The following is a 14,611-nucleotide window of genomic DNA, read 5'->3' on the forward strand; positions in this document are numbered from 1 at the left end:
ATACTTTTTTAATTGCCAAAACTGATATTATTTATTTATTTGTTATTTTATGATTTTCAGTTTCATGCATTTCAATAATTTTACAATCATTTCAAAACTCCACCTCTTTCCCCTCTTTCTGCGGTGCCTTAAATTTATTTTTTATATTTTCTGCAAGTTCCAAATTAACTTAAATTTACTCATTTATTCCTCTACTTTAAATATAGACAGTCACGCCTCTGGTTGCGAACGTGATCTGTGCAGGAGGCACGTTTGCAACCCGCAGCGTTCGCAGCCTGAAGCGCCGCATCTGCACACGTGCGTGACGCGCTTCTGCGCATTATTTCATTTTTGTGCTTCTGCGTGAGCACCAAAACCCGGAAGTAACCTGTTCTGGTACTTCTGTGTTCGGCGCGGTCTGCAACCGAAAAACGCGCAACCCACAGCGTTCATGACCCGAGGTATGACTGTACTCTTTAAAACTGCAGATTTATTACAATAATCCTGCCAATGTTCTTATCTGTTTGCAGCTTATTTGTAAATATTCAATGAACCATTTCCATTCTTTTGTAAAAAAAAAAGTTTATTGTCTTGATTTCTTACTTTTCCGGTAAGTTTTGCCATTTCTGAATATCCCATAAGTTTTTGTATCCATTCTTCTTTCACTGGGACTACTTCTTCTTTCCATTGCCAAAATGTATATGTATCCTCTGCCTTCCCCCTACCCTTCTGTGTCTTATACTTTTAGTTTATAAGCCTGAAGATGGGGCACGTGTATTATTATTATTATTATTATTATTATTATTATTATTGCTGCTGCTGCTAATGTGAGTTGCTTTAAGAGACAATATTTGAAAAGCAGGACCAAAAATGTTTTTGAAGCAATTCTCTTACTTCAGCACATGCTCTTCGTGTCCCTCTCCCTCTCAAGCCCGTTTGCAAATCTGCTTACATGCACTACAACCTGCATTTGTCCTTTTTGCCTCAGACTGTAAGTCCCCCTGGACCAGAGCTTAGGTTGCATTTGTACATCCTTAGCACTATGTTGGCACTGGAGGAACATGTAGTGACAGTAGCAGCAGCCATCCTGGTGCCAGCTAAGCACCTGGTGCTTGGATCCACCCATCCCGTTCTGCATGTGTGAGTGTTTGGTGGGCAGCCAAGATGGTTACTTTTTAATTTTAAAAAATACATGAAAGTAAATAATAAATCTGCCCATTCTTCCAAGTATCTGCATAGTGAAATCAACATCCTGCATTAATTTCAAATCATATCTAAGCCATGTTTATTCTGAGTTGTGTAGGTCTCACTCAATTTCAGGATGACATCAAAGGGTCCAGTTCTGCCTAAATATATCTCCTGCATGAACTTTCCATCCACAAGCATGTTTGTTCATCAACATAATGTTCCAAAATTATAACCTTCAATAAATAAAATTGCCATTGAATTATATTTGAAACTCCTGGCATATGCTGTTGGAGGTACTATCAGGATCTCATATAAAGTCATACCTCGGGTTACAGCTGCTTCAGGTTGCATTTTTTCGGGTTATGGACCGCCGAAACCCGGGAGTACCGGAACGGGTTACTTCCAGGTTTCAGCTGTCGTGAATGCGCAGAAGCGCTAAATCATGCTTTGCGCAGGCACAGAAGCGGTAAATCGTGCTTTGCGCAGGCGCAGAAGCGCCAAATCACAACCCACGCATGCACAAGCATGGGTTGTGAACGCTGCGGGTTGCGAACGTGCATCCCACACGGATCACGTTCGCAACCCAAACGTCCACTGTACTAAAGTTTTGTTGATTTTTACAAAACATCATTCAGATCTTCAACTACATTCAATCCATATGTGGGCAAATGTACTCCGGGTAGTTTCTCCACAGGGAACTGAAACATTCTGACTTGAACGCTCAAAACTTGGAGATTTGGGAGGAAGCACAAAGGAGGGAGTGCCCAGATGTGTCTGAGCAAACTTGACAATGCACTTTTGATGTCAAAATACAAGGTTGGAACACTAACACCATACAGCTGTTCCAGAAGCAAGTGTATAGCATCTTGACACATGTTTCTTGTTTGATTCATACTTATAAAACCAGACTTGCTCAACCTCAGTAAGTTATTTGCAAATGCCATTCTCTTTGATTTCCTTGCTGGGCGGGCCTGTGCGCCGGAAAAAATAGGTCAGGAACAGTAATCTAAATCTTCTTCTGATAAATAATTAAAGCTAATGGAATTTTCACAAGATCTGTGGCCTAAAATTCTTAAAGCACCAGTGTGCTCTTTTTCTGCTAATGTAAAAGTTAAGTTTGGTTTTTTTTAAGCCAGAAGAAGTAGCTAGCAACAGAGATGTAATTGAAAAATAGTGTAATTTTATTTTGCTGTAGCATGGAATAGATTTCTGGGGAGGGCAGTGTATATACTCATTGGTAGAAATAAGTATTTCAGTAAATGAATTGATCGTTGACTGGTCGGGCACATAATGAACGGCCCAGTGGTTCATTCTGCCTTGGGGGTAGTGCCGCCTGCTGCTTTTTCTTACTCTTCCCTTTCTTCTTGACCTGTAAATATGCAAATAGATATTCTGGAAGATCATATAGTTCTCCCAAGACGCACTCTTCACAAAGGCCTGCCCCATTTATGGGCAGCAAAACAATGTGTTTTTATTGAGCAGCCAGGTTGTTTTAGCATGTGGTTTAATATTAATGAGAGCTTGTTGCCATTAAATACTTGGTGGTGAGTGCTGGGATTTCACTTAGTTGGCTATACAAAAGGGAAATATTCATGGAGGGAGGGTGGTCAGGATGACTGCCCTTCTGTCTGCTCCATGTATTCATTTATGTTTAAATTCTATCCCTTATTTTCACTACATTGGGCTGGAAAGGCAACTAACACCCTCCCTCTCTGGTTCTTTGGGACAGCCAGCCAGCTCCTGGCTCTTTGTCACAGAACCTGGCCCTGTTGATGCCTGACAGTGTTTTGCCTTTCTCCTTCCCACCCATCAATGGATGTTGTTGTTTTTTAAGCTGCAATACGTGGAGGCTGTTTGCTCTATTCTTGTTATGAATTTATATGCAGGACATTTTTCTCTTCAACAATCTATGCCACTAATAAGCAAACTGTGTGTTCCATGGTAGAATGACAAGCACATCACAAGAATAAACAAACTTTGAAATATTCCTGAAAGTCCAAAATACCCATCCACGCAGAGGCTGCCCACTGTCTCTCTCGGTGACTACCATAGCTGCTCTGACCTCAGCTCCATAAATTCAGCCTCTTTTGATTCAATTGCTCTTGATGCAAAGACAAAGCAGAATCATGTGCTCTGAGAAGGAGTACCCGTCACCTCTCTGCTTGAGTTGTTTTCTGCCTCTGCCAAAAGAGTCACTCGTGCAGAGACCCACAAGGACAACTCTGTGGGTGAATATTTACTTCTCCATCCAGGCTTTAAATGCCTTGGGGAACATGTGCTGCTATGTCAAGCTATCAGAATTATGGGGAACTCTGCCTTACGCCCTTTGTAAGCATTTTGTCTCCAATAAATGGTGTGTTCCTGCCGTCCGTCCGTCCCCCTCCGTTTTAAAGAGGTAGTGTATGCTCAGTACATGCTGGTTCTTCTCTTCATGTGGCCTGAGCGAGCAAAATACCTCCCCTCCTCGATAAGTTGCTCTCAAGTTCTTGTCAGAAAGCATCTGGAATCATAATGTTCAGCCTTGGCCAATTTTCAGTGTAGGGTCACTTGCTAGTTCCTTATTAAATGTCTCCTAACAAGGGAGGAAATGCAAAAGGGGTAGACAGTCGGAAAACTGGAGCGTCTCCTGCGTGATGAGCCGGCTCCACAATTGGATGCGACAGCTGAACTAATGATGTCACTGACGCTGATGTGACCGGGCTGCTTCTCTCCACCCCCCTCCTCATCAGTACTCCAACTCTCTCCAGCCAGTGTGCAGGACGTTTGCAGAGAGAGAGAGCGGGAAATGAACCACGGCAGAGTCAGGGAATCCAGGAGCCTCTTCCTTCCAAATTCATTTTGCTTACAGATACAATACTTTACGGATGAGAACCCTGTCTAGGTCGTAGGATCCCCGGAGGGTCATTTTGTCAAATGAGGGCTGCAAATAGCTGGAGAATTCTGGAAGACAAACTAACTCACTCTCTCTGTACACATACTGGGGGTGGGGGTGGGGAGCACAACCATAGAGCAGGCAAGATCATTTAGGGATCAAAAGGTTCTCCACAGCTGTCGACAGAAAGCAAAAAGGTGAAGTTGTCCACCTGACCCATGATAGTGAAATTGAAACAGAAAATGCAAAATCTATATTGTTAGGTGGCTTTTGAATAATTTGCAACAGAATCAGCTGTATGGAATCAAGGCACCCTATCATTTTGTAAGTCCCTCTTTTCCAAACATGAGGTCTTGTATCTATAGTGCCCCTAATATATGCATACAGTGGTACCTCTGGTTAAGAATTTAATTCGTTCCGGAGGCCCATTCTTAACCTGAAACTGTTCTCATCCCGCCGTGCCACCACCGCACAATTTCTGTTCTCATCCTGAAGTAAAGTTCTTAACCTGAGGTACTACTTCCGGGTTAGCAGAGTCTGTAACCTGAAGCGTTTGTAACCCTAGGTACCACTGTACTGACCTCGACAGCTAGAAGGAATGAGGCTATTCACCTCTTGGCAGGCTAGTAAAAAGTGTGCCTTCTACCAAGTGGGCTGGCTGAGAAATGACCGAGCCACTTGCTCCTCCTCCACTGGCCCGCTTGGTTGGTCATCAGCATGGAATTCCTGGTTACCTGTGGAAGCTAGCTGAATGGTTAGGCCAGGCTTCCTCAACCTTGGCCCTCCAGAAGTTTTGAGACTACAATTCCCATCATCCCTGACCACTGGTCCTGCTAGCTAGGGATCATGGGAGTTGTAGGCCAAAAACATCTGGAGGGCCGAGGTTGAGGAAGCCTGGGTTAGGCAGAGTGGTACGGATTGATGAGTTTGGGAGGTGGAGAAGACTGGTTTCTTACATTTATTTCTTATAGCTTCCCCAACGTCTTCGATACCTCTCGGCTACTTACATTGAACATTTGCCTGCCTGCAGTCACAAGTTCAGCTTGGCAGCAGAGGCTGGCCTGTAACAATGTAAAACTTAAAAGACACACCTTTTGGTGTCAACCTTGAACGCCCCAGATTCAGTCGGTAGCATCTCCATCTTAAAAGATTATGGTAGCAGGCTGAGAAAGCTTTTGAAGGACAGCTGCAAGTCAGAGTGCACAGCACTGGCTCAGGTGGACCAACAATCCGACTAGGTAGAAAACTGTTTCCCATGTTTGGATGACTGGTTTTCAATCGGGGTGATTGGATTCCCTCTGTTAATATTTTTTTTAAAATTGGTTATTCTCATATCCCTTGATTTCCACTCAGTTTGGATTTCAGCAGGATTTCCAGATTTTTAAATGCTAGTACTGGATTGCACATGTATTATCTCAGTAGTGGGGTGTGTGTGTGTGTGTGTGTGTGTGTGTGTGTGTGTAATGTTTTATTTACAGACTTGTGCAATTCTGTGGTGGGGAATTAAGTGCTTCTGTGAACTGAAAGGATGGCTGTTGGGAGTGTCAAGATCACGGCAGTGGGGAAAAGTTAAACTCCTCCTCTCTCCCTGCCATAGTCTCAATTTCTAAAAACTGTGTGTTGTCACATTTCCTTTGATCGAGAAACTGAGATGGGAAGCTTGTGGTCCTTAAGATGGACTCCAGCTGCCGTCATCCCTGACCATTGAGCATGCTGGCTGGGACTGATGAGAGTCGGAGTAAAACAGCATGTTGAGGACCACATATTCTTCAGCCCTGCTGTCAAACATCTCCATATATTATAATTTCCTTTTTTGGTGGAGAAGGGAATGTGTGTGTGTGTATGAACATTTGCTTTGTAAAAGAGAGAGAGACACACACACAGACAGAGAGACTGACTTCAACCCACTGTAAAAAGCAAGCCTTTTTTTTTTTTAGACCATGATGCTTTCTTGTGGCAAGCAGCAAGAGATATTTTTGAGGAACGATGTTACCAGTTTAATTTGCGAAGAAGTGCTTGGAACGTTTCAGTCGTTTCTGTTAACAAATACTTGTTTGTTCAAGTGTTCAGTGCCACATAGACTTTCAGAGCTCTAATGTGTGATTAGTGACTTGCTACAGAAGGCTGGCCTTGGCTTCTCCTCCTCCTCCAGTTTTTGATTGCGACCCAAATCATCAGACAGCCTTTATTGTTCTCCCAACATTACAGATTTCTCATGCATCACGCCTTGCGGCTTCCTTCCTTTTTGGTTTGTCCAGTTTAGTCGAAAGAAAGGGGAAATTGCAGCTGACAGTGGTATAAAATTGAGGGATATGGTTGGATAAAGAGTTTTCAAAAACAGCCAGCAATAAATCTAGAAGAATATTTCAGGTCAGCAGCAGCAGAGAGAACCAACAATTATGTGCATGAGGGGTTTTCCCCACCTGTTCTCTCTTCTGCACCCATTTCCCCTCCCCTGCAACTTCCCACTACCAGCGAAGCCCCCAGCAGTGCATCATTTCCACAATGGGAAGTGTTGGAGCCTCCCATTTACTCCTGGGAGACAAAGGGACATGGGGAGGGAGGTAAAAGCAGTATGTTTTCAGTGAGAGTTAGGGCTCAGTCTTGCCCAGAAATTCTTGCAAGGGGACACAAGAAGACACCCCAACCAAACTAAGAGCCCATTTACTCCAGCCAACCAGTTATCTCCTCTGGGAAGCCCATAAGCAGAACTTAAAGGCATTGGCCTTCTCAACAGTGGCCAGGTAGACTCTTGGAGAAGCCCTCAAGTGAGGCATGAGGACAATAGTCCTTTTGTGCTATCCACATGTGCCCCTGTTGGTCATTGATAGGAGGAGAAGGGAGAGGTTGTCTCTTCCAAAATAAAATGGGAGTCTTTGCTTGGTCACCCAAAGGCAATTCTTCCTAGGCACAAGTGACCTGGAAAATGGCTACATGGATGCTGAATAATATGGGCAGCCTGTTCCCCTGTCCCTTTAAGGGGACATGGGTCTATATGTATAATTAAACTTATATCGTTGTTTTATTATTGCATTTTTAATTATTGTTGGGGCAGATAGTCAAGCCGAACATATTTCTATAACTGAATAATATAATTTGACCAGGCCTGGTGTCTATGGGATGAAACCTCCAGCCTGTCTCGGCTCCTCACACCAACCTCCAGTAGGGGGCAGGCTTAGTCAAGAACTTCACATGGTCAGCCCCAGGGCTCCATGGGTAATATCTCATTGAGCTCCAGTGTAAAGAACCTATTGATGATTCCAGCATTGGTTGGGCTGCTGGCCACTATGGTTGGGGCATTCTTTGTGTTGCTCTCCAGATAATGGGACCAGCTGCCCAGTGAGATCAGCTAAATTATTCAGGATCTGGGCCCTTGAAACACTGGCGTGGCGCATGTTCTGGTGTTCCTTTTTTATTTTAATGTTCTTCATCTCTGTAATTTACACCCCTGGCTTCTGCACACAATGCATTCAAGGTGTCAAGAGTTTAAGGCACCTAATCATTTTTTTTATTATTATTGGCTGCAATCTGATCTCTTTGCCCACCATTCTTTTAGGTGACTTTATTTGTGTTTTGCTTTGTTTCTTTGTTCTCTGCCTTGAGGATTTTCTCTCCTAGATTCTCTTAATTACAATTACGAGAGTGTCAACTTTGGGGGCTGGGCATTAAAAGGCCTTGTGCAAAGCTCAATGAAGGCCTGTCTCCTCTTGGAGGTGGGGATTTTGGAGAGAGGCAAGTGGGTTGCTAAATGATGTGTGCTCCCTCTCCTTAAGCAGGGCTGTGTAAATCCCATGGAGCAGGCAAGGCTGTAAATCTAAATAAATGATGCCCAATTCCTGGCTCGTCAGGAGGAGGCTGTGCTTCAAACGGGGGTCTAGCTTGATCCCTTTCCATGTGGCTACACATGTTTTACATCCCATTAGTCATTCATTGCACTGTTTCAGTTGAGTTGTTAGACTGAAGGAGTTCACTGATTATCCAACATTACTACAGGCTTTTGTTAACTAATTCTCCTCCCTTGGGACAACCGTAATTGTGTATCAGGCTGGAATCATAAGCCAGTTAAAAATGGATTTCTGCTGAACTCCTTGCTCGTAGCAGTGTTTCGATTAAAAATGTAATCAGCCTTCAGCTAATATGATAAAATTGGTAGAAGTGCTGCAAGACTAACTGATGGAATTACATCAAATGCATTCAAACAGTTGCATTTTTGGCTGCATTTTTAGTGATCTGTTTCTTAATGGGTGTGTGTTTGCTTTTATCTTCCAGGACCTGCGCAAACAGGTAGCTCCACTACTGAAAAGTTTCCAGGGCGAGGTAAGTGTTTGTGCTTTTTATTCTCATGTCCTTTATTTCAAGGTGGTGTGTGTTGCCTTTAAGGACTGGGATTCCCTCTTATGAGAGCATAATTTAATTTGTATTACATTAATGAGGATTACCTTTGAGTGCAATCGTATTTTTTTCTTTGTATCTGTTAAAATAGCACTCTAAAGAAGTGATTGAAACACACAATCAGAAGTGGGCAACCTTTTTTCTCACTGGAAGCCCACAATGGCGTGGGAGTAGTTTGTCCCAGAGCCCGGATGTTGCTGGTGGGAGGAATCAGAGCTGTTGATTCATAACTCATTAATTTACTTCTATTTCAAGACTGCTTTTCAAGTTTATATTTCCCAAACTAGCATACTGCTTTTAATAATAATAATAATAATAATAATAATAATAATAATAATAATAATGGGATAACTCCCCCACCAACTCATTAAACCAAATCAGCAATAAGAGTGAAATGCATCAAAACCAGGAGGAGATGGTAAAACATTTTCAGTAAAAAAATATTCATAAACATACATATTCATTGAAATTGTACTGCTAAAAGAGCCAGAGTTGCAGATTTGATTAGTTTCCCTTTGAAGGGGGTGGTAGCTACACCCAGGATGGTCCACACCGTTCCCTGACATAGTGATCCCAACTTCCCCTAGCAGGGATACCAAGAGCCAGCCCCATAGTGTATAATTTGACATTAGGGGCTGCAGTTCATAGGAAGTGGGTAAGAGGTCCAAAAATCACATAAGCGTGCCCTGTAAATAAGCAGCATCTGCTCTCATGCAGCACAATATTTGGTGTATTCTGCTCTCTTTAGAGTTAAGACAGGGAGACAAGCATCACATGTTTTCATTGAGGAGACATTTAGAAAATTGTGGAACTCTTTTACAACTATAACACACCTACCACCCATTTCCCCTGAAGAAGAGCTCGATTGAAACACCCCGACTGCATGTTATTGTTGTTGTCTGTTTATTGGTTGGTTTTGCTTGCATTAAGTAACCCTACTGTTGCTCCGAGGAGCGCAGGGCATCATGTTCCCCACCCCCATGTTATCCTCACAACAGCCCTGTAAGGTAGGGTAGCCTTGGAACAATTCCTATGCTACCAATCACTGGGTGGCAAGGGCAGGAGGGGGCTATTACACTCATGTCCTCCACGTGGTCTTCCCAGCAGCATCAGATTGGCAAGTGAGGGAGTGAGAAATCTGGACCGACTGGGCCTAAGGTCTTTTTTGAACCCAGCTCTTCTTATATTCACCTAGTGAACTTCATGGCTGTGTAACGGTTTGAATTCATGGCATCCTAGTCACGCACTCTAACCACACCACCTTGGCTAGAGGGCTATCGTTGAATTTTATCCCTGCACAGTTCAATACGGTTAGCCTCTTTTTAATATCAAGATCTATACTTCCACCAATTTCTGAAAACAAATAAGAGGGAAGCTCAACTCTCCATGCATACGATTGAATTTCACAGTTCAAAAGGAACGCAGTCGGAACACAATTCAGAAAGGTTTCCGGTGGGATTGGCCCTTTATATAAGCTGGTGACTGCTGCTTTTTGAAGCTTCCTGGGCTAGACTGACTGTTCTGAGACAGAAATGTGAATATTAGAAAAGGGAGCATCTAAACCTGATTCTGTGATGTCACTGAGCAGCTATTTTTAAGACTGGGTAAGGATTTCCTGAGGTCATCCGTATTCTTTTCATGTGGCATAGCAGGGCTGTCCAAGAGCAACAGAGGAGTTCCTAATCCGGAGCCTGCTGGAGGGCAGATATTCTGAAATAACGTGGCCAGCTGTGCATTTTCTGTGCCGGCCATTCTTGAGTTCTCATTTGATAAGGCAAGGGGATTTTAAAGGTAAACCCATTCAGTCGTTTTTAATGTGGAGGCACAAGGACATGAATGGGTGGCACCCACTAATTAACTTAGTTTCTCTGACTGGGTTCCATGGTGCCAAATCAGCCAGTAAGGCACACCAAAACAATAGGTGCTCATGGATGCAGCTGTGTGTACTAAATTTTATATTTATATTTTTTTATATGCTAAATTTTATATTTAGCCGTTGCTAAATTGGGCTGGGGGCCAGGCAGAGAAGGAGCAGCCTCTGTTGTTTCAAAATATTTCAGCAGCAAATGGTGTAACAATGTGTGCTCTTGCCTTCCTCTCTCCAGCCCTCCTTACAGGTTCTGAAAGTCCACAGTCTTGCATAGTCCCAGTTACCAAGCATTAGTGAGCACAACCCCTTGTTTAAGTCCCATTTCCTGCTTGTTACAGATCATACAGTTTACTCATTTAGAACCAGACTATGCTGGATTACCTGGTGAATGTCATCATTCGTAGGGCATGAATATCCTATCAAAAACCTACTTCTGGAAAAGAGTTCTGTGCGACCCAAAAGCTTGTTGAATGTCAAATACTCCAGCGAAGGCATCACCTCCCTTGCATTCTTTCATAGCATTACCTGCTTTATTTAGTGCCCCCATCCCGCTGCCAAGATCCCTTACGTTGAACTTTGCGAACCTAATTAATCCAATTTCTTTACTTTAGACTTGCTCCATGATGGCTCAATTAGAGCAGCATCTGAACTGTGGTTCAATATCCAGGCCAGCTTTTGTAATTGGAACCACATTTTCCTTCTGAGGAGCTGCAGCTGGTTTGGTTCTGCTCATGCAGAAAAAGGATATAACCTTGCATAACATAGGAAATGAACGGTTGAGAGAGAAGCCAAATTCAATTTCAGTCAGATATTTTGAGGATAAGTCCATGATCTATGGAAGCAGGGGAATGAAAAGTGTGTGTTCTGTGGAAAGCAGTGTCTTCAGCAGTCTATTAATCATGGCCAGTCTGGGCGCTTCTTGTTCTGTTGCATTAGCACCGATTTCGAGGAGAGAGGCTGGCGAGCAGCCAGGTGCTCCAGAAGTTAACCTCTTCAAGACCCAAAGCTGCTTTGCTGTCGAATAAATGCAGTGTTGCGGCCAGAAACAATGTAATGGGGGGGGGGGGACACACCAGATCGCTCCCAGAAGCGATCGTTGAGCAAAGCTATTACAAATTGCTCCAGATCGTGGAAGTCACGTGTCGAAATCTACAGCTTTTTGTTTCATTGATTGAGGCTTCGAAAGTTGCAGCCTTTTGATTAAAAGGTTTTACTCAGCCATTGTGATAAAACCCAAACAATCTGGAGCAAATCTAATATGTCCTCCAGGATAATTGATACCCTTTAATTTACTCCCTGCGGCAGCAGCAACTTGTGTGTTGTGGATGGCCAGGGAAGGAGCCTCCCTCTCGTCTCTGGCATTGGATCAGCTGTAGGTTGTAAGGACTCTGCTCCAAGGAGGGAGACAAAGAGAACAGGGGAATAAGGGGGCATGAGAAAAGCAAAGTGCCTTGATGAGATTTGGGGGGGGGGAAGGGTGGTGGCAGTGATGGGCTTGGGCTACAGAAGATTTGATGGGTGCAACTTGGATTTTAGGGGTAGGAAGGGAGTAAAGGTAAAGGGACCCCTGACCATTAGGTCCAGTCGTGGCCGACTCTGGGGTTGCGGCGCTCATCTCGCTTTATTGGCCGAGGGAGCCGGCGTACAGCTTCCGGGTCATGTGGCCAGCATGACTAAGCCGCTTCTGGCAAACCAGAGCACTGCACAGAAACGCCATTTACCTTCCCACTGGAGCGGTTCCTATTTCTCTACTTGCACTTTGACATGCTTTCGAACTGCTAGGTTGGCAGGAGCAAGGACTAAGCAACGGGAGCTCACCCCATCTCAGGGATTTGAACCGCCGATCGGCAAGTCCTAGACTCTGTGGTTTAACCCACAGCGCCACCCACGTCTCAGGAAAGGAGTAGGGAGTGTCTATTCTGTTTTGTTTTGTTTTCCTGGTTTTGGGGGTCAGGCATTGATGCATAAAGAGTTCACATGATTTCATTTTGGGGAAAGGGTTGAAAAAAGTCAGTATTTCCCCTCATTCCCGCCCCCAATCCCTTTTAAAAGAGAGTTAATGTCAAATTGCAGGTTACTGTGTCCTGAAAAGAACTTGTTTTCTTTGTGATTTTCCAAGCGCACTGACTGGCAGTTTTGATGCATTTGGGGCATGTCAGAAGACTGCTGCCTAATCTGTTTCCCCAGTTTGCGGGCGACACCTTCCACTCCAAAAACCTCTCTGTGAATTGACTGTTGGCTTTGCAGAGAGGTCTTGGAAATACCCAGCTGACCTGGAGTTCTTCCACTTGAAAGTATCTGACTGGTGCTGTGTACGAAGGGCGGATAGTGTGCTCCTCTACAGCTTCACTGCAGAATGGTCTGCCCAGAGTGGACGGAGCCAAGGAGCTGTTTCACTCAAGCCAGCAGCGGCTGTGAGCCAGTGACATGGGTACCTCGTGCCATGCCAACCAAATCATTGTGGGCCATGTGATTCCCCTTTGAAAGCGGTGAGCAACTCTGAGGTGAAACTGACAGGAGTTACTCATATCCTGAAAGGAGGGCGAAGCTGGGCAGTGGCGGTAGAGTCAGCAAGTGTGAAAACCTTGAAGTTTGGTGATGGAGTGCCAAAGAGGCTTGGCTGTCCTAGAGGTGGAAGAATGGCACGTTTCTCCTTTCCGTACCAGAGAGGAGGCGTCCTGCCTCAGCCAACTGGCTCCCCTCTGAAACATAGCATTTGATAAATGGTGTAGACACGTGGTAGGTTGTTCTGGCAGCAGTAGGCATGTGCCTACCTTGTAGACCCTAGGTACTGAATTCGGGGGGGGGGGGCTTCCAGAATGTTGCGAAGTGGCAGTGATGACAGCAAAAAGCAAATCCTTAAAATGAAAAAAGAAAAGAAAAAAATAACATGGATCTCCTTTAAAACTCCTGCTTTAAGCTTGCAAATGGTTAAGTCTTTGAGAAGACCGGAACTCTTTAGTCAGGTGCCTTGCAAATAGACAAATTGAAAGATTAGGCTCAGGTTTGGGACCACATGGCTCCATTTTTATGCCAGTTTCACTGGACTCTATTGTATTTCCAAACCCTAAATGGTTTAGGATCAGGATACTTAAATGACCCTCCCAGCCTACCCTCTTTTTTGTAATTAGGGGAGGACCTGCTCAGTTTCCAGTGCCATCTGTAGTTCATTTGGTGGGTATGCAGGATACAACCTTCTCTGTAGTGGCAGCCAACTTATAGCCTGCATCTCCAGTTTTTAAAACTGCCTGGAAATTAGCTATACTCTTTTGTGTGTTAATTTTCAGTCCAGAGAAGACTATTTGGTAGAAAGTTGCTGTCTTTTTCCTTTTTGCTGAGATAAATAAAGCACACGCTGCAGCCTATTAGTTCATGATGTAGGTTTCGCTGTTGGCATTAAAAGCAAAAAGGTGCATTTATTGATCCTGGCGCAGCCGATATTGTACCTGTCCAGTAAGTGCTACATAATGGTTTAGAGCATGCATTGTTTATCATGGGGCTGTTAGGATGTATCGCTTCCTAAGCTGACATGTTAATGGCTTGGTTGAGAGGCAGGCCTGGTTCTGAAGCAACAGCTGTGTCACTGCTCTCTATTAATCGCGCTTCTTGGGCCACAGCTCCCAAATTGCTTGCTGGGTTTGCTTGCTCGATTGTGCAGGGTGGTGCAGGTTGGAAAAAATGGGCAAAGTGACCGCTTGGAGCTTCATGGGGTGCTACAGGGCAGTTTCACAACTGCTTGCAATTGCTGCTTTAATCGATCGATCAATCAATCAATCAATCAATCAATCAATCAATTGGTTGCCCACTCTTCACCCTAAGGTCCCAGTTTGCCGGGAAGGAAGCTGTGTCATTGTGTCTGCCAGACCCAGAATAGGCAACGTGTGCAGTGAGGGCAATGTTAAGACATGGATATACACAAAGCGCATCCGTCTCTAAAGGTCTTCTGGTCCACAGAGCACAAGAAGTTGAACCTGAGAAAGGATGAAGGGGCCAGGGACATGGGGAGGGTTTGAGATGACTTGAGATAAAGCCTAAAGCTAGGAGACCAACCTGGGTTGGATGAGATTGAGAAGATGGTCAGCAGAGAGGCCTAGGAAGCAATTAGGTCTGTGGGATATTTTGGACTAGGGTGCTCTGCTTTTTCCTACATACTGATCCACCACCAGTCTCATGTGCAAAGCAATTTTTGAGAGGAATTACCCAACCTGGATAGTATATTGCAAATAGCCTTATTTCCTGTCAAGCCACTGCAAGTCATGATAAATGAGACTGTAAACAGAGTAAAATTGACGTCTCTTAGAATTCTAGAG

At 44.2% G+C, this 14,611-nt stretch overlaps 1 protein-coding gene across 15 annotated transcripts in view; it reads left to right on the plus strand.

Moving 5' to 3' along the window:
- Window positions 1–14,611, plus strand: part of CUX1 (cut like homeobox 1) — a 276,461-nt gene that overhangs the window by 107,943 nt on the left and 153,907 nt on the right. For all 15 annotated transcript variants that reach the window (XM_083479155.1, XM_083479160.1, XM_083479159.1 and 12 more), the window contains exon 3: window positions 8,309–8,356. In XM_083479155.1, coding sequence (XP_083335281.1) covers window positions 8,309–8,356 — 48 coding nt within the window. The remainder of the gene's footprint in view (window positions 1–8,308; window positions 8,357–14,611) is intronic.

Source organism: Podarcis liolepis, assembly GCF_965112155.1.
Source record: "Podarcis liolepis genome assembly, chromosome: 16".
Taxonomy (NCBI): Eukaryota; Metazoa; Chordata; class Lepidosauria; order Squamata; family Lacertidae; genus Podarcis; species Podarcis liolepis.